General features: G+C 34.7%; 1 protein-coding gene and 1 long non-coding RNA gene across 7 annotated transcripts in view; one reads left to right on the top strand and one right to left on the bottom strand.

The window, feature by feature from the left end:
• Positions 1-2,078: 2,078 nt before the first annotated feature.
• PCLO (piccolo presynaptic cytomatrix protein) overlaps positions 2,079-24,073 on the bottom strand; it is a 304,964-nt gene continuing 282,969 nt past the window's right edge. For all 4 annotated transcript variants that reach the window (XM_015879896.2, XM_015879978.2, XM_015879726.2 and 1 more), the window contains 3 exons: positions 9,600-9,734; positions 8,883-9,028; positions 2,079-4,460 (listed from right to left, as the gene is read on the bottom strand). In XM_015879896.2, coding sequence (XP_015735382.1) covers positions 4,320-4,460; positions 8,883-9,028; positions 9,600-9,734 — 422 coding nt within the window. In that variant the 3' untranslated portion in view covers positions 2,079-4,319. The remainder of the gene's footprint in view (positions 4,461-8,882; positions 9,029-9,599; positions 9,735-24,073) is intronic.
• The window catches only part of LOC107322398, a 33,824-nt gene continuing 27,699 nt past the window's right edge, over positions 17,949-24,073 (top strand). The window contains exon 1 of one of the 3 annotated variants that reach the window (XR_001558943.2): positions 17,949-18,293. This is a non-coding gene — a long non-coding RNA (uncharacterized LOC107322398). The remainder of the gene's footprint in view (positions 18,294-24,073) is intronic. The other 2 variants (XR_001558936.2, XR_001558950.2) reach the window with 2 other exon arrangements.

Genomic DNA, 24,073 nt, shown 5'->3' with positions numbered 1-24,073 from the left:
TATTTGCTTATTTATTTTCTTTAAATAATAAATCAAAACATACAGAAAACATCAAAATGCTTCTTATGATTTAAAGAGAGAGTATCCGGATTCATCTATTCCTTCTAATTTCCCTCTAAAGGCAACATATATTCACATAGAACAATAGATCCTGCATGCCAGGTGTACTGAAAATTCACAAGGCATGGAGGAATAGAGTTTAAATATGATGTAGATGGATAGTTACACTAATTTTCCTCTCTGTATCATTACTTTTATAAGTTACACTCAAACAAATGCAAATTTTCTCTGTTATTGACATAGGTATATACATATCTAGATATATACTCAAATAATGGAATCTGGGACATTCAACATTGTAGCAATGAAAATAAAGTACTTAAAAATAGTGTCAGTTATGATTCAAATAATAATTTAAAAAAATACTATTAACATCTTTATGATATCTCCATGAAACTAAATACTAATTAAATAATCTCTATTGGGCACACACTACCTTAGAATATAGTAGATGTCTTCTTTTTCTTCATCATCATCCTCAAAGAAAGGATCATTATCAGCTGGTTACCAGCTACCATATCCCACAACCATGCAGACACCCAGCATCCAGAAAAATAACTCAGACATTTTCTAGGTCTCAATTTAAAGCCAGGTTAAGTCAAGAGAACAGTTGTTTCTGACTTTAACTGGTTTGGATTGGGTTTTTGTTTCTTCCACAGTAGATCCATGCAATGTAAAAATGTGGGTAATAAAGAAGCAGCACTCATTGCCCCTGGATACTATCCCTTTAAAATGTAATGATAAAGAACTAGCTCAGCATTCATCATAGAAACTCTCATGTCTATTTTTAACCCAGACAAGAAAAGACATATGGTTAATTGCTGCTCATTGTATGCATAATACTAATGACCACATTAGAAATCCCTGTCATTTGTAAACACACACACTGTGCTTTTGCTCGTTTTTCAGCTTGTTTCCACTACACAAGGCCTTGAACAAAGAAACAGCTTCAATCTCTGTGGACTCAGCAAATTTATGAATAAAAATTTTTAAATGCCTGTGCTATTGCCTACCTGAACTATGCATCTTTAAAGCAATTGTCAGAATGTGCAAACTCAATAACCAGTCACTCATAAACGATAAAAGCAGTTGTCACATCTAAGAATTTATTATTATTATTATTATTAATATTTTGGCCAGATAACAGAAACAAAAAGTAATGAGAAAAAAGTGAAAAAAATACACTAAGATATATATAAAAAAGTAAAAAAATACTAGTAGTCCTTGTTTGATTATTTTTTAAAAAACATTGTCACAACAGAGTTTTTCCTGACTTCATTCGTAAAACAAGGAAAAAAATAAAAATAAAAGGAAAAAAAAGCATTCAAATATGAATCTGTGTTGCATAGAGTGATTCCAGTACAACCTAGAAATTTGGTCAAAGAAAGGAACTTGGCACACTTTGGACACATCTTCTGACCTCTGGATTATGCTGCCTTGGAAAAGAGAGAGCATACGAGCCCAGGTCTGTCCCTGTCCTGTCCTGTGCAACACCCAAGAAGCCCCATCCTTGCTGCAGCTGGCTGAGGCTGGCCTCACTCCTGACCAACTCTGCTCTTTGCTTTTCATGATGGGAATCCAAAACTGCAATTTCAACATCCAGAAACGTTGTATGTTGTTCAGAGAATCTAAGATGCTTGAATTAAACCAGTTGCTGAAAGCTGATTAGCAGGCAAAGATAGCTGTTCCATACAGTCACAGCTATACCAACCAACACAACTATTTTATAAAAATATTGGCCACATTTGTATACATTGCAAGAGCAAAGCACACCTGTCCTCTTTCTCAACTAAGACAGATGATTACAGGCTTCCCAAGAGAACAGCCAGATAGCTCTCGTTCCTGCTGGAAGTCTCCATAACAACTACCAGCATGAATTGCTGTCTTTATAAACAAATCTTAGCAAGAACAAAATTACCAGCAGTTTGCACAAAATTGCATACCTCATGGCTTGTACTTTGCACAGTTATTGAAACTGGACTAATTTTCTTTTTTTTTTTTTTTTTTTTTTTTTTTCAAAAGAAAAACTACTCAACCACAGCGTAGCCATCAGGAATGCAAGATTACCCACCAAAGGAGAAAAACACACATGTCAAATATATCCACATACAATTTTTGTTTGTTTGAAAGGGGTCTTTTTCTTTGAAATATTTATCCACTTATTAAAACATACATAACATCAAAACATATAGGATGTTTACAGTGACTCTAGAGGACTTTAAAATGTAAGAGGGGTGAGGTACACATACTGGTGAAAGCATAAAATTCAACATTAAAGCACACCCCCTACTTCCACTGTCAGTGGCACTGTGTTTAACAGATAGGATTTAGATAAGACTGCTCTGCTTGCAAGTCAAGCAGGCTACCAGCAGGTTTATCAACAGCTTAATGGGAGTTTCTCTGCTGCATATATCTTTAATATTTTCTGTGTATTTCTTGTCATATTTCTTTTCCGTACTGCTATTTTAAGTTGGTAAAGATAAATCAAAAACTCTGTATGGGAAATGTCACTGGATTAGTTGGAGTGTAGTTTTATAATGGTCAGTTCAAATTCAGAATGAGCCAAGCTTTATTTTTCCATTTATTTAAAAAAAAAAAAAAAAAAAAGGTATGTGCTATTGTCAAAAATAATATTTTCATCTGGTCTTGTACAACCTGTGGAAGTGTGCAACATAAAAATATCTTTGGGAAACAGATGAAAACACACACATTATATGGTTGTTGAAAAGTCCTTATTGGTCAAGAAAAATAAAAGTCTGAAGTGCACAAATAAGATCATTTTCTCTTTAAGTATGTAAAGGTCATGAGGTAATATTTCAGGTGAAACCACTTTCCAATGAAACTGTGAAATATTAACTGGCTTCTGAGGAACAGGAGAGTTAGTACGATGTTGACTCTTGTTTTTAAAGGAACTGCTTTCCTTAAAAGCTCTTATTTTTTCTTCACAAATACTAAGAGGAGACAGCCTAGCCTAAACCATCTTATGTAATAGTTGCTGCCCAAAGTGAGCTAACTACTCAATTGCAGTCCCTGAATTGTTGACAGTCTTAAGTGTTGCGAGTTGCCTTCCTATTTACTTCTTTCATAACACAGTACTCAGACATTCAGCTGAGACAGGAAGAGGATATATTCTCAACTTAAATGCAACAGCCCTCAGGCAGGCGCTGTCCTGGTATCTCTTCTCTTTAGTTTTCAGGTGATGTTGACAACAAGCCCTGCACTGAGCAGCATGGTGGTAGCACTATGGGTCTGCTGCTCCGAAATGCTCACAGGATAGTCTACAGTTTGTCATCTCTGTACAGTTTTGGAATGAGATTGATTATTGAAAAATAGAAGAACTAGCTGAAATAGTTGTGCTAGTCCCAGTGCTTATGTCTCCTCTATTGCAAATTTTGTTAAAGCTGCTAAAAAGTAGGGTGAAGTACAGTTTCAGTGAAATTGAAACATCATTCTTTCTTCCACATTTTACATTTTACATACTGTCTTTTCATTTCAAAACCACATCCTAAACTACAAATCATTAGTATATTTTATCCATTACATTCTAGGACAGTGGTTTATATCCACTGTTAACACACACGAACAAAACAGTTAGGTCTGATTCACCACAACATAGTTTTTAAAGGGAAAAGAAAGAAGGAAAAAAGTAATGTAAAATAACATTACCACTCTTGCAAATGCCTTGCAGTTTGTGTCAAGTGGCATAATATCACTACAACAAATTATCAGAGTTCCTAGGGTACAGAGGAACAAGTTTGCACTTCCAATAAGTGAGATTTGGAAAGTCAGTCACCCTTGGTGCTTTTGCATAAAAATGATCTCCTTCTGGTCACACAGGAAACCAGACTGCACTTTACATCACACTGCCTCCAGCTGCAGCCAAACTATGCATTAACACCTGCCTTCCAGACTTCATTATTTCCTTCACAGTTACTCTCTTCACAGAGTCCATCAACATGGAGCCCTCATAGCAGTCTCCATTTCAAACAGCCTCACTTTAACATCTGGGCCTAGGTTGTTTGTTTGTTGTTGTTGTTGTTGTTTTCTGTTTTTTTGTTTGTTTGTTTGTTTTTACTTTGCTGTCTTTTGCAGCAAAACAAGTGTACTAGCCCTCATTTAAGTGTGCTATGTAGCCCAGAGACTGCTCTTTTCTACTTTGTATTCAGAAAGACTAGCTTAAACACAATGATTTCAAACGATAGTCTTGAACTTATGCTGTTTATAGCAGACTCTTTTGTGCCCTAAGCAGACATCTCTGCTCAGTGTGTTTGTGTAGAACTGACTAACAGTTTGTGCCAGTTTACTATTCTTTTCCTTAGATCCACTTTGTCAAGCCAGATATAAGCTTCCCCAATCAGTGTTTTTTTCATAAACTTTCCTCCATTGGAGACAAGCAGAATCTGTGAAAATAATAATAAAAGACAGTTATCAATGTGTATAATAAAGTACTCTACTTGCTGGCAAACCCAGAAGATTCAGAGATATTGAGCTCTTCTTTCTGGTTTCACAAACACTAAGAAACACTGACTGTAACCCATGTGTAGAGCCATCTTCCCAATAGAAAAAGCACCGTGAAAATTCAACTGTTACCTTTTTCTATTTTATTATCACAGTATGTAGCATCTAGAAGTTGACAGTCTTGAACTTTAGTTAGTAAATTGTCCATCTTCTGTTTTCCAAAGAAAAACACAAGGTCAAATTTAACTTAAAGGTTAAAGCCTTATGCAGCCAATGTACAAGTTCTCTAAGTTCATGGATGCTGGACAGTTTCTGACATATTAGAAAAACAAACAAACTCAAAACAGATTATTGTACAAGAAGCTCCAGAGTTCTGGCTTCTTATCTCAACAAGAGGTAGTCCAACTTAAAATGTAGACTTGGTCAGGAATCCTATTCTGCTGTCTCTGCTGAGAGCCAAAGCATTGATTGCATGGCGCCTCAGTAATGCAGAGTGGGAAGGGAATTAATTAGACCAAGGAACTCATGTGAGCTCTGAAGGCTGGGTGTTCCTCTCCCTGATTTATTTTCTAAGCATCATGTTTTCTAGCTAGGCAGTTTAATGTCATGCAAGGAAAAACTTCCTCCTCTATAGGACCTGATTCTTTCTTTGGATTTATGGATCCATTCTAGATGTTTCTGTAAGGACTAGATTTGGTAACAGACATACTTCAAGGGATAAGCAAGTTATAGCTATACAGATTTACAGAATTTCTTAATTTTTGAGTAACCAAAAATGAGTTTAATACTAATTTTTATTTTTTATTTTTTAACTTCCTATGTTTTTCAGAAATAAATTGAATTTATGAAAAATTGCATTTCCACGATTAGCGGGTTAGCAATTGGAATGACTGAGCAGACCTAAGGAAATGAGTAAAGGATAACAGCAGGAGGCTGTCACTGTCTATGTGATGCAGTAGGAGAGAAACTGGAGCACTGGTTTCACAGGTATAGACAGCAGAAGAATGTCAGGACTGAAGAAAAGTTGTACCTCACTGAAGTTCTTGAAGGAGACCATAAAATGACATATACTTTACAGAACTGTAGAAGAACTAGAACTAGAACTTTCAGTAATCAAAAATATTAACATTTCTGCACTTTTCTCTATTCTGATACTTACTTTGGCAAAGTAAAAAATGCAAATTTTACAGTACAATAGAAATTTTAAACAGAGGGGGAAAGAAATCTGCAATTGTTTTTCTAGATGATTTTCCCTTTGGTCTGGCAGTATTTCATACCACATAAGATACCAGTCTGGACAGGTTTGACACCTCCATGTGTGTCAGTCAGTGAATTTGAGGAGAGAGGACTAAATGAGTTGGCCACGAGCATGGAACTGTTAGGGAATCCCAATTCCCTAGCCTGACCCTAGGGAACAGCCTGGTGGTTTTCCAGGTTACTTTCTTCTGAAGAGGTGGACAGCTCAAAGACTGGCATGGCTAGCTAGAGCTTCTGTTGAAAACATGCAGACATCTAGTGAGCCAGAAGCCAGCTAATTCCAGAAGGGTCCCAGGTGGGTTGCCAAGGAACGGGGAATTCAGGAAAGCGAGCTGCTAGGGGCTGAGATAAATGCCTGTCTGAAACATGTCAAATATTTTCTACAGAATGTTTTGATTCTGTCACATCAACATTTTTGGGACAGAAAAAAATCCTAACAGAACTTTTCTGTATCTTCTGTCCTCGATCCTTCTCTTCAGTTCTACCAGCTGGATCCCTAGTAACTGTCTTTTCTAGTCTGTCATTAAATTCCAGCCTTGTTATCCTGAATCAAATAGCCTCAGTCCATATTTCTTTCTTTTTCTTTTTCTTCTTCTTTTTCTTTTTCTTTTTCTTTTTCTTTTTCTTTTTCTTTTTCTTTTCCTTTTTCTTTTTCTTTTTCTTCTTCTTTTTCTTTTTCTTTTTCTTCTTCTTTTTCTTTTTCTTTTTCTTTTTCTTTTTCTTTTTCTTTTTCTTTTTCTTTTTCTTTTTNTCTTTTTCTTTTTCTTTTTCTTTTTCTTTTTCTTTTTCTTTTTCTTTTTCTTTTTCTTTTTCTTTTTCTTTTTCTTTTTCTTTTTCTTTTTCTTTTTTCTTCTTTTTCTTTTCTTACTCTCAGTATTCATGACCATCTAAGCCTAGATTTTTTTTTTTATTTATTTTTTTAACTCCATGGTTACGTTTTCATGGTTAATATTTACACGTTTTGCATATTACCCTATTGATTATTCTGAGTGCAGATCCTTTTCCTAATTTTTAACTTTATTGATTTCTAATAGCGTGCCTTCTATTACTAACGTGTTTGATTTCTTCTTAGTACCTCTCACTGGTTTACTCTTCCTTTGCTAACTCCCAACTCCACTTTTGTTCTGTACATTCTGTATTGGTTTCCTTTATTTCTTCCCGAATATCTTCTGACAGTGCCCATCTCTTTGCTCTTAAATGCTCATCACTTTTTTCAGCATTCAAATCAGCTACCTTCACACTTTCGAGAAGGAACATATTGACTGACAGGCACGACAAGCATATTAAAACATATGTACTGAGTCAGACCAGAGATCTCTCTAAACAAGTGTTTTGCTTCCAAAAGTGCAGTGTGTGGTGCACACGATAATAACAATCATGCAGTGCTACATTCCTAAGATATCTACTGTGTTCTATAGTACATGATTTCAAGCAAAGTTTAGATAACACTGTCAGAAATATGGTTTGATTTTTGGGTAGTCCTGTGTGAAGCCAGAAGTTACACTGGCTGATCTTTCCAATTCTGTAATCATTTTCTGATCACAGGTGGTATGTTTGTGTTTAATAACTTATGAGGTATTTTTAATATGAATTTATTAAATAATTTTATCCAGGCAAATTTTCTATGAAATCACTTAGCAGACAAAATAGCTTATTGTAATACACTTTATAGTTCAGACTCCAAGTTGCATAAAGAAGTAACATCTTTGTTTGTTTTAAACTTGCTGCTTACTAGTATTACTTGTAATCCTACCATGGTTTGCTCAAAGATGCAGGGAAAAGGAATTTCCACGCCATTTACAAAAAAGAGGCTGCTAAAAAGGAGACAGCCCTTTTTTTTCAGCTAGATCTAGTGTGCAGTACCAGACACATCAAAGTGTTTTTGATTTCACGTTGCTATGTCTCAGGCTGGCTGTTCCCATGGCTACCTCCCTTATTCCTTAACAACCTGATAGTTCATTTGCCCACACAACTCTGTGGGTTCTTCTTTCCTGACCTCACTCCTTCAAACTACCATTAGAGGTAAAGTTTTTACAGGAATTTTAGCTCTTAAACTTTGGCAAGACTTTATTGACCACATCAAATTTTCCCATGTAATATAGTTTTTAATAGATTTACTCAATCCTTTTAATTAATAAGGATGTTAGGATGTCTTGACACAGGGAAAGCTGTATCTATGTTTGTTGGCTCCATTTCTAAGAAATTTTAATTTTGGTTTAGTTATAATATTATAGCCAATAAATCTAATGAATGCATGTATATTACCAATCTAATATTATTCATCAAAACTTAGTCAACATGTTTATGTTAGTCATTCAGTTTTAAAGGTATCTTCAGCAGATCCCAAACAATTCCTTCAATTTGCTTTTAAGATTAGCATGTAGTTACCCCTGGAATTGTTCGTCAGCTATCTCCACTGACTAGATGAATGTGAATAACTCGTTTAGTAATCTATTTATGTGAAATAGATAAACTGAATTCTACCTTTCCAAAGAAGCGTATCTGACCAAAGCTGTCTAAATCAGTGAGGACTATTCCTGAATTTCCACAAAAACAACAGCAAAAAAAAAAACAAAAACAAAAACAAAAACCAACCAACCAACCAAACAAAAAACAAACAAACAAAAAAACCAAAACAAACCAACCAACCAATAAAAAACACAAAAAAAAACCAACAAAAAAAACCAAAACACACAAAGAAACAAATAAATCATTTGAAGCGTCACAGACCAAAAATATCTCCTTTACTAACATACACAGAAAATAGTATCTAAATTAGCATATTTAAGTTGGATGACACAATAAACTTTCCAAAGATATTGAAAAGTATTTTTTTTAAAATGTGGAGCTTCTTCAGAGGATTTTAAGAACAGGCTAAACCTTCAAATTTCAGAGTTGGTCTATAAGTACACTTCCTCACTGTGAGGTGATGGATTAAGTAATCTTGGTGAGTGTCCTCCATCCCAGTATTTCCATTATTTTATTTTTTAAATTACTTTGTAGTTTTCTCACTTCATCAAACAACCAGGCTAGAAGATTGATCTCAGGTACCCACAGATCAGCATGAAAAACTTTTAAAATCAGGTTTCAATAAGATGCAGGATTACCTGAAGAGAATGTCCAGCAGGACTCAAGCTAAATCTAAATGTTTCATTGAATGAAGGCTCTCGGTCATGCCTGCATACCCTGGTCTTCTTCTTAATTACTCTCTTCTGGGTAGAGATGTTGACAACATAGAGTTTCACATAGAGGTCTAGAAAAGAACAGTTCAATAAGCTAAATACAGAAATTTTCAAATATTCATTGTTGCAAATAACTTCAAACAGGAAAATGTTGAGAAGAAACATAGCAAGGTACTCTGCAGAGGCATGTTCTGTTCTCATTCATACTGTGTAAAAAATGGAATCACTCCTCTAAATTCAAGGAAATTACTTTGTGTTGACGATGTTGTCATTAAAAGTAAAGATATTATTAGTAACATGATTATCTATTTTTTAATAAGCTTTTATACCAAAGTACAACTTTTCACTAGATCTTTTATATCCTAAGGACTAATAGTTTTAGTAAAGCTAAAAATGATTATTTTTTTTAATGATAAAAAATGCTTTAAAAGGGAGATTAACTTGAGAGTTAATTTGTATCTACAAAATATTTTCACTTTCATTAAAATTAATAGGAGCAAAGAACACTTCAGAAGTTGTCCTATAGAATATGTCAATCTGATTAGGAAGCAATTTCCTTTTTTATTGGTGTTGCTAAAAGACTTCAGATACATTTTATTTAGTGTTTTCAGAGTATCATGAAGCAGATTTTCTGTGAAATACCTGGTAGATGATCTGGAGATTTAAATTTATATGTGATATTTCTGCACTGAAGGATTTCTACTATCAGCTGTTCTCCATCTGTCTTCATTTCCTTTTTTAATGCAATCTTGATTTCACCCATAACTTGTGTTTTACCTGGAAAAACAGAAACAAACAAACAAGAAACCCAACAACTCAAGTAAATGATAAAGGAAAAGGATTGCATTTTAACATTTTCTCCCACAGCATCCTTTAATGAATCTTATTAAGTGTGGAAAAAATGAGTGAATGGTGTGGTGGACTGAGAACTGGCTGAGCTCAGAGGATTATGATCAGTGGCAGTCTGGTTCCCCAGGAGTCAGTACTGGGTTTGATCTTGTTCAGTGTCTCATAGGTCTCTTCCAACCCCTACAGTGTTGTGATTCTGTGATTATTTTCTTGTTTTACTTTATAGTTTCAATGTGGCAGCTTCTGACTGTTTTGTTTGTTTGTTTTTGGCTGGCAGTGTTTATTTGTTTTATTTTTCAGAAGAGATGATATCGGTTAGAGGTATCCAGGCATATTAATGATAATGTGTTTCTAGGGTGCACAACAGAAAGATACATAAACTTACATTGTATAAATAGATTATATGCTTAAGAATGAACTTGCTTCAGATGTGATTTGATTACAAGAGCAAAATTTCACTGAAAATCCTTACAAGGCATACAGTGGTCACTGTATATTATCTTTTCAGAAGCATTTACATCAATATACCAATGTTATTTTAAAAAAATAAGCAAACCAAAACAAAATCCCACCAGTACTTAATAGGGCACTAAAGAGTAGGATTCTGAAAGGCAATGAATTAAGACATTGGTAAAGCATTTCACCTCCCTGCATGAAACAATATCATTTACATAACTTAAAAGAAAGTACTCATTGAACTAGAGGTTACTTTCTTTCTCGTAGGGTCAGAAATGCAAGCCCATTGTCTCTACAGTGTATTGATTTTTCTCTAAATCTGCCCAGAGACGGAGAGAAGACACGTAATGTAGGCAGGGTTGTTTCACCTTTCTCCTGCCTGTCCTCCCACAAGACAGTGCTGAGATCAGATAGAACCCAGTCTGACTACATCTTCTAATTGAATAAAGTTGTGTAAGTAGCTCATGTCCCTCAGCTGAATATGCCAGTTATCGTATCATCAAGTCATAAAGGGGAGTTATGCTTCTATATCTATTTTTCCGTTAAAATATTTTTATAGTAATATTATTACTGTTAAAATATAATTTCTTCAGGCGTAAGTGAAAAAATATGCAAGCCTGTGGGAGTCTTTGATACCTAGATTTTGGGCCAGCACGATGGAGATTTATTGCACTACCAGTAAGTTCTACAAGCTTGTGCCAAGATGTCATAAGGAGAAAAGAAATTCTACAGAAATTAAACAATTATGACACAAATGGAGACCTCCTCTTTTAAAGACTAGAAAACTACCACATAGCTTTCTGAAGATTACCTACATGTATTGCAAATGTATTACCAAAATTGAATAATTTTCCACTAAGTAAGCCATCCGTTGTTTCACAAATTTCCCTAAGAAACCCCACATTCTGTTGTTTTTCCTATTAAATTTTCTTTTCAGGATCATGAGGGAATAATATATTTAAAAGTAATCATTGCCACAACCTGGCCCTTTAAACCTTTCCACAAAATGATGCTGGAATCTGATTTACATGTATTTCAGATGAAACAGGTACAAGCTGAGATTATCAAAGTGGCAAAGAGTTATATAGTGAAGTATTAAGAAATTACATTCTGATTTTGTCAAGCAGTCAGGGACTGGAAAAAAAGATGCAGTGGCTTTCTACAGACGTGATAGAGTATGATGTTGAAAGGGACTGCCAATTTGAAATTGATTTTATGTCATATTTACATTTTACATATTATATCTAAAATGTGACCTTACTGAGGTACAGGATAAAGACCACAGGCATGGAATTTAGCATTGTCTTCAATATAGAAACAAAGTAGCAAAACGAGTCTTAAAAGATATACATATGACTAAGCACTGAAGCGATTATTTTGCATAGCAGCATACTTCTTAGGGGACCTGACTTATTGAATTTCATTAACAATTAAAAGATGGTAGTTAATTAACTAAATTGCTGCTAGGTATTTTTAATAAGTTAACAAATTTAAGTTTGCTATGGTGATTGGGAAAAAAAAAAAAAAAGGCTTTACTCTTGCAGAACTCTTATGTTCTAGGCTGTCAAAGGCAAATTAGTTGTTATTAGGCTTAAATGACTGCTGTTGTAAATCACAGGATGTGTCATTTGCAGTGCTGCTATCACTACTGTAGTTATAATGAAATTGTAAATTAAATTTCAGTTTCCGCGATTGATTACTATGGATTATGCTGCAATAGCATTTTGATCAGATACCTGATGCCAATAAAAATTACCCAAGACATCAATAAAGAACTGTCTTTGGTCCATGCTATAATGCTAATTTAACAATAAGTTTTAATGAACAGGTAAATGTCATAAGACAATAGCATTAACTTTATCTGGTTTAGTTGTCTGAAACAAGCATTTGTCAACACAGTTCAGAGATGTGCAGGTCGGCTCCAGAACCATGGCCAGTCTCAGAAAGAGCAAATTGGTCCATGTTATAAAAAATCTCAGGAGAAAACTAAAATAATTCAGTACAGAAATCAAGGAATGCAGATCAGGGAATAGGCCAAGAAGGGACATTATTATTACAATGATAGTGCAAATGTAAATTATGAGACTGTATGATGCACCACTATGCGTGTTTGGTAAAGAAAAACCTCCACAGATTTTTGTAGCAGCTGTCCTAAAAGCATTGAAGTTCAACATGAAGTGTGCTCCTTCTGAACCTGTGACATTTATGATTCTGAAAATGTACACAGTAAGCCTAAAAATTTCCACAATCTTTCATTGTACAATGAAGAGATGAGTAATGATTAGACTATTGTCATCATAAGTGTACAATCAGAAATAATGTCACATTTTGTTGCAACTATGTTCATTTCCTTAGGTCTTCATCTGTTTTGATACCTTGAGAGATTAAATTGATGAACTTCTGTGTAATGTTCATTGCTAGGATACAGGCATTTCTTTGCAGCATTTTATCTTGTAGCATGTAGTGACTGGGACAAGGTGCAGATATAGTTATTTCTAACACTGTGTCATTACACAACGTTTCTTCTGTAACTGAGCAATTCAAATCATAGACTCATAGAATCACCAAGGTTGGAAAAGATCTACAAGATCATCCACTCCAACTGTCTTCACCAAACCATGTCTCTCAACACAATGTCTTGAACACTTCCAGGATCGGTGACTCCACAGCCCATTCCAGCACCTGTCCACTCTTTTGGAAAAGTAGTATTTCCTAATGTCCAACTTGAATCTCCTCTGGTGAAACTTGAGGCCATTTCCTCTTGTCCTATCACTAATTACAGAACGACCCCCAACACACTATAAACCTCCCTTCAGAGAGAGCTTGAGAGTGATAAGGTCTCCCCCGACCTCCTCAGGTTTTGCTTAAATTAATAATATTTTGAGTTCGGCTACATTAGGATATGATTATAATATTTAGAAGATTAGGATACTAAGTAACACGACATAAAATCTAAAGAAGCCAAAATGAGATCTTGAGAATTTTATTTGAAAAAGGAATATATTTTAAAGTTTTTGGGAACTAGTCAATATAGAAGATCATCAGAGAGAACCCAATACCTATGCTGAGTTCTGTCTCCATAGTGCTGTCCCTTAGTGGTTTTCTGTGATCTTTATGCCTGACCTGACAGATGTAGACAATAACATATGTGTCTCTAACTTAGAGGTGCTTGGATTTATTAACTGGGATGGAAATACTGTAGAGCAAGTCTTTGCTATTGTAAGCATGAACAGGACTTCAGTGCATGATCCCTAATCCCATGACAGAACATCAAGAAATAGAAAGGATGGGAGGGACCTTTGCCACTATTATGTTTCCCTCCACACACAATCTATAAGCTCATACAGACATAATATTCTGTCTACCAAAGAGTGATTTTGTAGCAATAATTGTTACTTCTGGATCCTTTTAGTACTATTTTGAGAGCCAGAAATCTGTTTTCCAGCAGACAGCAGTGCTTCAGCAAAACAAGACAATGTTATCATCCTCCAATAAATAATTCAGAATTACTGAATGCTCAATACATACTGTTTATATTTAATACTGGAATTAAACCACTCCAGCTGCAGGTAAAGCAGAAAGTTATTCACTGTCATTTGGAAAATAAATAAGCCAAGAACCCAACATACCAACCAAAATCTTTCAGTATTTGTTTAGGCAAACCTTGCTATCTTTGTTGAGGGTTTGTTTGTTTGTTTTAGTTAGCAAGTTAGTTTGTTGGTTTTTGCAGTGGCAAGTATTCTTTTTTATAATGTCTTTCATCCTCTTGCTGAGACAACATCTACTGGTGGAAGTGTTGTAAAATAATGAAGGATGAAATTCATGAACAATACCTACTAGAGTTTCCAGGCTCTGGCCTTTCTGTCCTGAGGTTTTTCCACTATCTCCTATTTTATTTATTTATTTATTTTTATCTTTTTTCTTTCTCCCACAGATTTCTTTCCTCCTTGAAAACTGTCACATTTTTTCTTCTGTAGGCTGGTTTCACCTTAGTGTTCTCTACTGTAAGAAAAATCATAAATCTAATATAGTCTTAATTACTACTTCCTCTTGCCTTCAGGTACTTTAAATAGATATCTTTGGACTTAATGGCATAAGACTGGCTTAATAAATCCACTCTCTAGTTCCCAAGATGAGAACTGATACATAGAGGTTCTTAAGTTTGGCTTCTCCTGCAGTGAGATACTCAGTCTGTCATGCATGGTGCTCTCAACAGGTCCTGAGACTTGAGAGAATCTAATGTGCAGAATGAAGCCACCTCTTTTTTTCCCCTGATCAAAACAGGGATTGCATGATGCCTGGCATAGGTTCAGCCTCCTCTCATTTGCCTACATGAAAACTATTTGCTAGTACACATGAAGGGCTCAGGTGCTCTTACAAATTATCCCCTCCCTCATCTGACGTGCAGGGCTACTGTGTCAGCCAGACTCATTCCTCTGGGATGGGGGCATAAATTCTGCCAGGCAAATTGGTTTTCTGTGGGAGCATTGGGAGTAAGCATGAACTGATAGATTTGCTATTTCCTTTCTTTTTCTTACCCTGAAGACTTGAGCTGCTGGAAACAGCCTGCATATTATGAAATGAGCAAAAAAAAGATTAATATTTTCCTGTCTCCTCTGATGTGATGTGCATGAAATCATGTAATGAGGGAGATAAGAAGAATTAAGAAACTTCACTCACAGTAAGCACAATTTACAATTCTGTGGGCAGTGTGAATGTCTGATTTTGAGGCTCAGACATATGAACAAGCTGACAGATTTATGTCATGATTCTTGGACTAACAGGCACTTACACTGCCCACAAAAATTTGAATATGCTAGTGCAGAAATTTGAAGTAAAATAACTTAAAAAATGATGGGAAGATAACACTGATACTTTACAAGTGCTTAAACTAAAAAATAAAAAATATAGATGTATAAGTCCAATTTTAACTGGATTTATTTCTGTTTCTTGACATCCTAAAAGGATTCAAAATTAGGGTAATTATGTAAGAAGTCAATGAGACAATAAAATTAAAGGAGATGGACTCTGAGAGATGGCTTCTCTAATGTCAGAAGCTCAGTGAAAGGAATCACAGTATAAGAGAACAGACATTGCCCAAGAAAGGTTTTTTTTCAGTATTTTAGTGAGAAAAGTATATCACACCATTGAGGCATTTGGACAAAATGGAAATTAAGATTTAACTTTAAATATCACATCCAAAAAGCTTAGATGATCAGAGGTGACTACAGAGATTCTTTTCAATTATGTTCTAGAACTAATTCTGCTAGTACATTCTACTAGATACCTTGCTTATTTATACTTTTGCAAAAGAGAAACCTTATATTCTGAGCTGGTTATTTTAATATTCTCCCTGCAGTTCATTTAAATGCCAGAATTCCAGCAAACTCAGTTATGGTTTAGAATAATACCAATGACATCTAATCAGAAGGAATTCTAGATGTCTAACTCAAACTCTTCTTAAACATATTTTAGCATGGATAAATGCCTTTTGGAAGATGCCTTCCTTTTCTTCTATGGAAAGTGTGAGGTGAGGCGATAGATTTTGTTCAACAAACTGATATTTAGTCATTGAAATTGAGACAAAATAATCCAAATATATATCTATAATTTACCATAAGATCAATGAGATAAAGCCAAAATGACTGTCAAAATTAATCTATTTTAACTTCAAAAATATGTGCAGGCTGGGTGTAAAAGTGAGAACTATGCAGCCTCATCTCTCAAGAACTCCCTTTAGATACATTTACCCTCTTTCATCATCACCATAAATCATTGCCTGAGCCTAAACATACGTTCACAGCCTTCTTTTCACAATTTTAGCATCTTACATAAGGAGAAATATCATATACTGCAGAATCTATTCCATAAAAGATGGCTTGCCATGACATGTCAGAAATGTTGGTGACTTGCCCTAGCTTTCCAATGGGAAAAATTTCATACAGGGAAGAGAAGTGTCTAATGCTATGCATACAGAATAACTTGAACCTGGGTTAATATCACATTTTAAGGCTATTCTATTAAAGCATTACTGAGGAGAAGATGTACTAATGAAGAAAGAAATTTGAAAACTGTCATTAAAAATGCTTATTTGATTCAGTTCAGTAAAACATGTTGCACAAAACTACAAAACAGTCAGTTAAAGTCAGTGGAAGCTCTTTGTTTATGTAAGTGGTGGTTTTTACCTACATAAAGATAGGGAAGATTTTGCTAGAATTTGCTTAGATTCTCCTTTAAATGATGACATGCTTTAAAATATTTCCCTTCTCCTCTGACAAATACATTTTTTAAAATCATTTTTAGTATTGAGATGCAAATTTTTACAAGTTTGGCAATACAGTCTGAAATTACAAAATCCTTTCTGAAATGAACTTCACTTTCTGTGCCTGAGCTCACATTTTCTCTGAATACAAATACAAAGATATGAGTATCACAACAGATTTATTTATTCTTTTTGCCTCTTTGACTTCATGAAATTAACGAACAAATAGAAAGCCCAGAAAATAGGTTAAAGCCTATTTGACTTATACTACAATATGATGGAAATATAATGGAAATCATCTGAGCACTTCAAGAGGAGTGAATTGCCAGAAGTTACGTGTGGACTTCCATGGATGTTAGCAAGGGACAGTAGGACATGTGCTCAAAAATTGCAGTAAAGAACATCAGATCATTCTAAATATAAATCAGAACATTAGGTTGCACAATAATCCAAAGAGAAAGGAGTTGTTGTATACTTATATCTGTAAATCCTGAGAGAAAATAACTCTTTGTACAAAATATTTCATATATAAATTGCTAACAAACGACCACCGACCTAAATTCAGATACAAAGAGTGCTTGAAAAATATGGTAAGAATAACATATTTCCTAAGATCAACAGCTAAAAATGGAACTTGTGATACTAAAGTACTTGAAGACTGTATTTCTATAAAATAATGATTCCGCTGGGAAACATCACCTGCAGACCACCTAGGAGCATTGTGAGATGAAGATAAAATTTGTTTCTACAATTTCTGACACATTTCTAGGTCAGGTAGAACAAAATGAAACCAACAATTTTACTGTATTTAAATGTAAAGTGAAAAAGATATGTTACAGAACCGCATAGAAACTTTCCCCTATCCCTTGCCAGATAGCTAGTTAGAAGGTGATTTTTCAATTTCTTTTAGTATCTTAGAGGTACTGTCTGATAAAGTAGTAATATATATATATATATATATATATATATATATATATATTGGAGGTAAGTGGATAAAAACAGATGCAAGTTTTCAAAGAATTTAGAACATAAATATATACCCAGAAAAATAACTTTTAGTTTTTCTAGAAACACTAGATTAGATTTTAAAAGTGAGAATCAATATGGAAAAAAAAACAGTTTCTAACTTAGAAGTTAGTATTGCAGAATATTTTGATGCTCTCTCATAAAGCCCGCATTAAGGGGAATTTTACACATTAAATAGGTATTGGTGTATGAATCACATATGACGTTTTCATTCCAGTTAGTTTGGATAGTGGCCCATTGCACATTTACTGCACAGAGAATAAGCACAGAGTCTTCACTTTTAATGCAGTGGAACAGGCTGTTTTATTTCACAGCTTGCCCAGTCATTTATAGCTCAAAAAAAAAAAAAAAAAAAAAAAAAAAATCTTAACACATGGTGGCATATGTAACTCTACAAAGCTTTTTTTGAGAAGGAGGTGGAAGATGGCATTTGTATACACAAATATATCCATACACATACTCAGGCTAACACAATATGTTATCACTCTTTTGTGTTATAAACACATTATCATGGTAACTGAAGACGAAATTTTTTGTAAGAACCTGCCTATTCTTTCTAAACATGACAATTTTCAGATTCCCCCTCAGATTTATCCTGCAGTTCTTGGTCTCTTCAGTGAAATATGTTTAAAGTCTTATTCATACCTCCCTGGAGCTGCACACTGGTGTGCGCCGTCATGTAAACTGCACAGCCTGGGTACCAGAGCAGATGCTTCTACACTGGCTGTTCGTGTGGAAGACAGGTAATGCTATTATATTAATAGATTTTCTGTTGTGTGTTTACATTACCTGAAGCAGTGGCTGCAGCTGACTGCAAAGATGCTATTTTTCGATCATTAAATAGGAATGATTTGTGAAAAAATGAATGCTAATAAAACTTCTAAGCATAAGAATCTGAAAAACTGCATATTCGGTAAGATAGTAAGAGCTGTGATAATTCTGGCAAAGCTTATTGTACCAAACAAGGTAAATCTTTCTTCCAGGACCACCAGAATATTTTGTAATTGGATATAGACAACCTAGGAAATATTAGCACAAAAAATTAATACTTGTAATTATAACTGGGATTCAGCTATTTTCAAAATCTGCCCAGTGGAGCAGTGAGGAATGATCTTTTCTACTAATAAGAACAAACATGGAATCAGCCCAGTCTAAACTGGAAAAATGTGTTAATCAAGATCTTACTCAGAAAGGAAAAATAGAAATCATATGCACTGTGTTCCACAGCGTTATGAAGAATTCAGAGTACTATAGTCACTGGAGGATTGGTGCCTGGAAGTAGTGTTTGCAGTAATAGGGACATGATTTCTAAAGTTGTTACCAGTTTTGAGAAATATCAGTTTACTTTTCAGTCCTTCTCTAGATTCATCTGTTGATTGTATATGAATCTTTTTAAAGTTTGTAACTTTCCATCTGAAAACTTTATGTTTTAAAGTACCTGCTTTTCATTGAAATACATGGTTTGTATTTTGCCTCTGATTCAGTACTAAGAAGTTATTTTTGCAATGCTGATTCCCTCAAGCTGGTTATACACATATATCAAAGATGTCATTTAATTGCACCATTGAACTGATGTGTGTGTTTAAACTCCACAGATATGTATTTTAATTAAAAACAAACAAACAAACAAACATCATCTGAAAATCTAGAGCAGAATAAGTAGTATAGGGACAATACAGCACTTAAATAAATGCACCTATAGACTCCTGATGGGGAAAAAAAAAATGAAATAAAATAAAATTTTTCCATTCAATGGCCAGAAAGTCTCATAACCACATCTGTGATGAGATGCCACCTTTGGTGGCACACAACAGAGGTGGTCTATCCCTTATTATGAGAAATGGGAGCTTGTCCAGGACAAGGGTTCTTGAGAATATGATCATTCATGTAAATTTGACAGCAATTCAGTATTCTCAGAAAAAGGTGAATCAGAAAACACACATATTTATATTTAAATATGTTTATCTGGCTTAGAAACTCCACATACATTTTATGAGGTCACTGAAGCAAATATCATCCATTTGTGGATATAAAAAACAAAAGAAAACAACTTTTTAACTCATTAAAAATCATATTCTGCTTGTGGGCATTGTGTATTCAGTAATAACTGTACAATTAACTGAACCCCTTTGTAATGAATACAAAGGAGTATCTCACAGAAAGCTGATGCTACAGCTACTGCAGATTTTGTTTTCTGTCAGCTGTTCTAAAACAGAAATTACTTTTTTTTTTTCTGTCTCCTGACACAGTAATGAGTAGTTGTGAATAAATGACTCAGAGCCTTTCAATTAATTGCATTCTATAGTCATGAGTTTATAAAGAATCTTCAAGATTTAATACTGTTCTTGTGATTTCTGAAATCTCACTTACAATCTGACTTCACAATTGATGCTGTACTTTTAGGAATTGAAAGGCAATCCTGTCAATTCCATGGCAGTTGGAACTAGATGATCTTTGATATCCCTTCTAATATAACTCATTCTATGATTTCCATTTCAGTACAGTAACAATTTATTGTGCATCAGGTTGCTAATAAATAACATTTAACTTGCAACGTGATGTCTGTTCTTTTATGTGGTAGTAAGTCAGAAGTCTTGCATGACATATTACTGTTCTTCAGTAGGCTTTTTCTAGTGATGCTGAGTGTGGCATTCATCACGGTAACTAACCATGGCCTGGCACTATTTCAGAACTTCATTCTTTATGAATACCCTAATGGAATCACAGAATCACAGAATGGCATAGGTTGCCCCCAACCAGCTCAGGCTGCCAGGGCCCCATCCAGCCTGGCCTTGAACATGTCCAGCGATGGGGTATCCACAGCATCTCTGGCAACCTGTTCCAGTGCCTCACCACCATCTGAGTAAAGAATTTTCTCCTAGTATCTAACCTAAATCTCCCCTCTTTTTGTTCAAAGCCATTACATAAGACTATGTAAGAAAAGACACTCTCACTCCAGCTTATATGCTCCTCTCAAGTACTGGAAGTCCACAATGAGGTCTCCTTGGAGACTTCTCCAACTAAACAAGCCCAGCTCCCTCATTCTTTGGCCATAAGAGAGATGCTCCAGCCTTTTGATCACCTTACTGGCCCTCCTGTGAACCAACTCCAACAGTTCCACATTCTCTATCCTCTCTGTGCAGGGGGGGGCAGGCCTGAAAACAATACTCTAGATGGGGTCTTACACGGGCCTCACTTCCCTTGCTCTGCTGGACACCCCTCTTTTCTATGAAAGCATTATTTCCTATATAACACAAGCCTGTACATTTTTCTGACTTGACAACATTGTAAGTATTACTAAGAGCACTCTTTTTTTTTTTTTTGCTGTAAAAATCTAAGAAATAAATTCTCAATGTTTGTGTTGAATATTAAATGAATAAAGACAGAAAAATTCATAGCAGCCAAAGAGTATCAGTAGAACTCATTAGTTTTTTAATTAATTATTTACTGACTCAAATCATTGTTTGATGAGTTCAAATTGAAATTAACTAGTCACTGAGAACAAAAGAATAACAATAGAAGTAGAAATATTATTTAAGTATCTGAATTCTGAGGTCTAGGTATAGAATAGCTCAGTAATAGTAATAGTAACAATGACGGCACTAAAGATCATTCCAGCTCATGTCTTTAGAAGCCTATGAGGCAACTTTTTTCAGTAAGAATTATTGTGGTTAGTTTTGAACTTGAAACACTGCAATAAACCTCATTTTGAGAGCACAGTGAAAAACTAGGTCCTCTCTTTGTCCTTTTCAAAATAATTGTATTACCCAGTCTGTTGGGTTCTTTTATTTATTTATTTATTTATTTATTTATTTATTAATAGAATTAATTTGTCAAATTCAGTACAACTTCTGATGTGATTTAAAATAATCAGTTGAGATATCATTGCTGATACTTCTCCAAAGAACACCTCCAGAAGTCATAATGAAAAAGAAATGGATGAAAATTATCACAGGAATATCCCAGAGCTTCAAATCTAGATCAGTTTGCAACAGATTGGTCTAAAACTGAGTTTGTCTGTCTTTCTTAGGAGGGATACAAAAAATTAGTATGCATTTCAACACCTTTCTCAGCTTCCCTAGAGAGTTCCTGATTTCATATGTTGCTGTTTGAAAAAAAAATTTGTAGCCTTCTGCAGGAAGTCTCCAACTCTTTAATCTACATTTCTGATTGAAAATGTATTTGCAATCCATCACCCATTTATGATTTAGCAGAGGCATTATTTTTCAACACTTCCCTGCTGCTACAGTAACAGTGATACATAGAAGTAGTTTCTTTTACAGGATGCTTTTAGGAGGAAATTAATTTGACCACCTTAGTATTTCTACTGTTGGCCTTGGACTGGCTTTGGTGTTATGTATAAGTAAGGTTAAACAAAGGACATGAAGGCTTGATCACACCTTCAATTTGCCTATGAATTTCTAGAGCAACATATAAATGAAATATATTCTAGATCTGGCAAGAAAATCTTTTTCCAAAGGGGACAAGTGGTTTAAATCTTCCAGTTAATCTAATTATTGTGATACTTCAAATTAAGTTTTTATTTTTTCAAAATTTTTTGTGTAAATATACAAACAGTCTACACAATCTGAAAATAAAGCAAAATGAACTTCCTTAATATAAATTACCTAAAGCATGTTTTTCAAACTTGATATAATTGATATTTACCTGGTAAGCAGGTAAATCATTACCTAAGCTGAATTCATCATGTAAAATTGGCTTCAGTTTGTTTTGCAAAGAGCAAAATCCAGCTGCTATTTGATTTGGAAGATACACCTTCATATTAAAAGACTACTAATTTTCATTGGTTTATTGGCTGAAGTGGTAGCCCTAATTATTTCTGCAAAATGATTATCATAGCTACAAGACTGCAGAACTTGAAGATCATATGCTGTCTTTGAATTTATTTTAGTGAAAGGCTACAATTTTCTCCTATTATGACTATATACTCCAGAAATATCTCCTTGCATAAGTCATTGAATCATAGAAGCATAGAATGGCCAGGGTTGAAAAGGACCATAATGATAATCCAGTTTCAACCCTGCCCACCATGTGCAGGGCTGCCAACCACTACACCAGGCTGCCCAAATCCACATCCAGCCTGGCCTTGAATGCCTTCAGGGATAGAGCATGTAGTTTAACAAACAAAGCACTGTGGAACCACTACTAAACTGCAAAGTCTATGACTGCTGTTATATTCCTCATGGAATGGAATCCACAAATTTTCTGTATTGGTATCTCCCCCATAAAGGGAAAAGCTTTCCTTTACCATTTTTATTTCTCCGTCCTTACACTATTTGGCTACAGGAAGGAATGTAGCCAACAAGATTCACGACTTGGAATTTAGGACATCATACAGAGATGGGAAAATGCAAAATTGCTCCTGAAATGGCTTGCAAGGCATCTTATTATTCTGTACAAGACAAGTAAATCAAGTTGTGAAAACAAACTTATGAAATATAGGTCAGATAGATCCCTATTCATAAAATAGAAATAAACTCAAGGTATGCATCATGCTTTCAGCTAACAGCCATAATCGTCACGTTTTCCAAAAAAATAATCAAAACTGCCTGTCTTGGGCCCTTTGTGATACATACTCTCAACTGCTTGCACAAAATGTTCTCTTAAAAACTTGATTTATTTCCCTTTGTAACAATAATAGCAGCAGTTATTAACAAAACAAAGTTTTTACAAGCATAGTATTGTATTTTTCAGTTTTCAAGGGACTGAGACAACATAATATCTGAACCAGCAGCATAAATAGCCATGTAGCCCTTCTTACTTTTTCATTCTGAGTTATGAGGGACAGAATGACAGGATACCAAATTCTTAGTACGCCTACATCTTAGAATGCGCTGTACTGAATATTTACATTCATTATTTGCACAAAATTATAAGCAGTTATAAGCAGGTCTTATAATCAGAAGGGTCAGGCACCTACAGCTACAGGTAGCAATTGTAACTAAATATATGTTGTTAGTCACTATGAAATATATATTAATTACTTTTCTAACCTATCTCAAAGAAGCAAAAAGACACAACATAACAGCAGCTTTCAATCTGGATGCTGAATTTCATTCCTTTGTCCATGTGACATATAATCTGTAGCAAAGGACTACTCCACTGTTACAGACAAAAAGCAGAGACTTTACTAGGAACTAGTCTCTGAGACTTCCTTTCTGCTTTATCCATAAAAATTCATCCTACTTCTGAAACGAAGAACAGTGGAGCAAATTTAGTCAGTAATTTTCTATTATTTAGCAATGAGATTTCTTTTTTGAAGCAAGTCCTTATTTACAAAGTCTGTCATTAGGTATGCTAAGTTTTCCTGCACTTAGAGTAGGGAAAGAAAAACATATGCTAAGAAAAGAGTATGCTACTTGCTTGCAGTTTCAGCAGAGAACTATAAGCAGTATCGTATAATTACCTGGACAAATTTGGCTTACACAGTAACTATAAAAAATGTGATGGAGAGTTTAATGAAAAGCTCCTGCAGATCATTGCTTTAAACTCTTCCTGGTGA

This window comes from Coturnix japonica, chromosome 1, assembly GCF_001577835.2.
Source record: "Coturnix japonica isolate 7356 chromosome 1, Coturnix japonica 2.1, whole genome shotgun sequence".
Lineage (NCBI taxonomy): Eukaryota > Metazoa > Chordata > Aves > Galliformes > Phasianidae > Coturnix > Coturnix japonica.
Note: the sequence above shows the minus strand (reverse complement) of the source record. Positions and strands in the feature narration are given on the sequence as shown.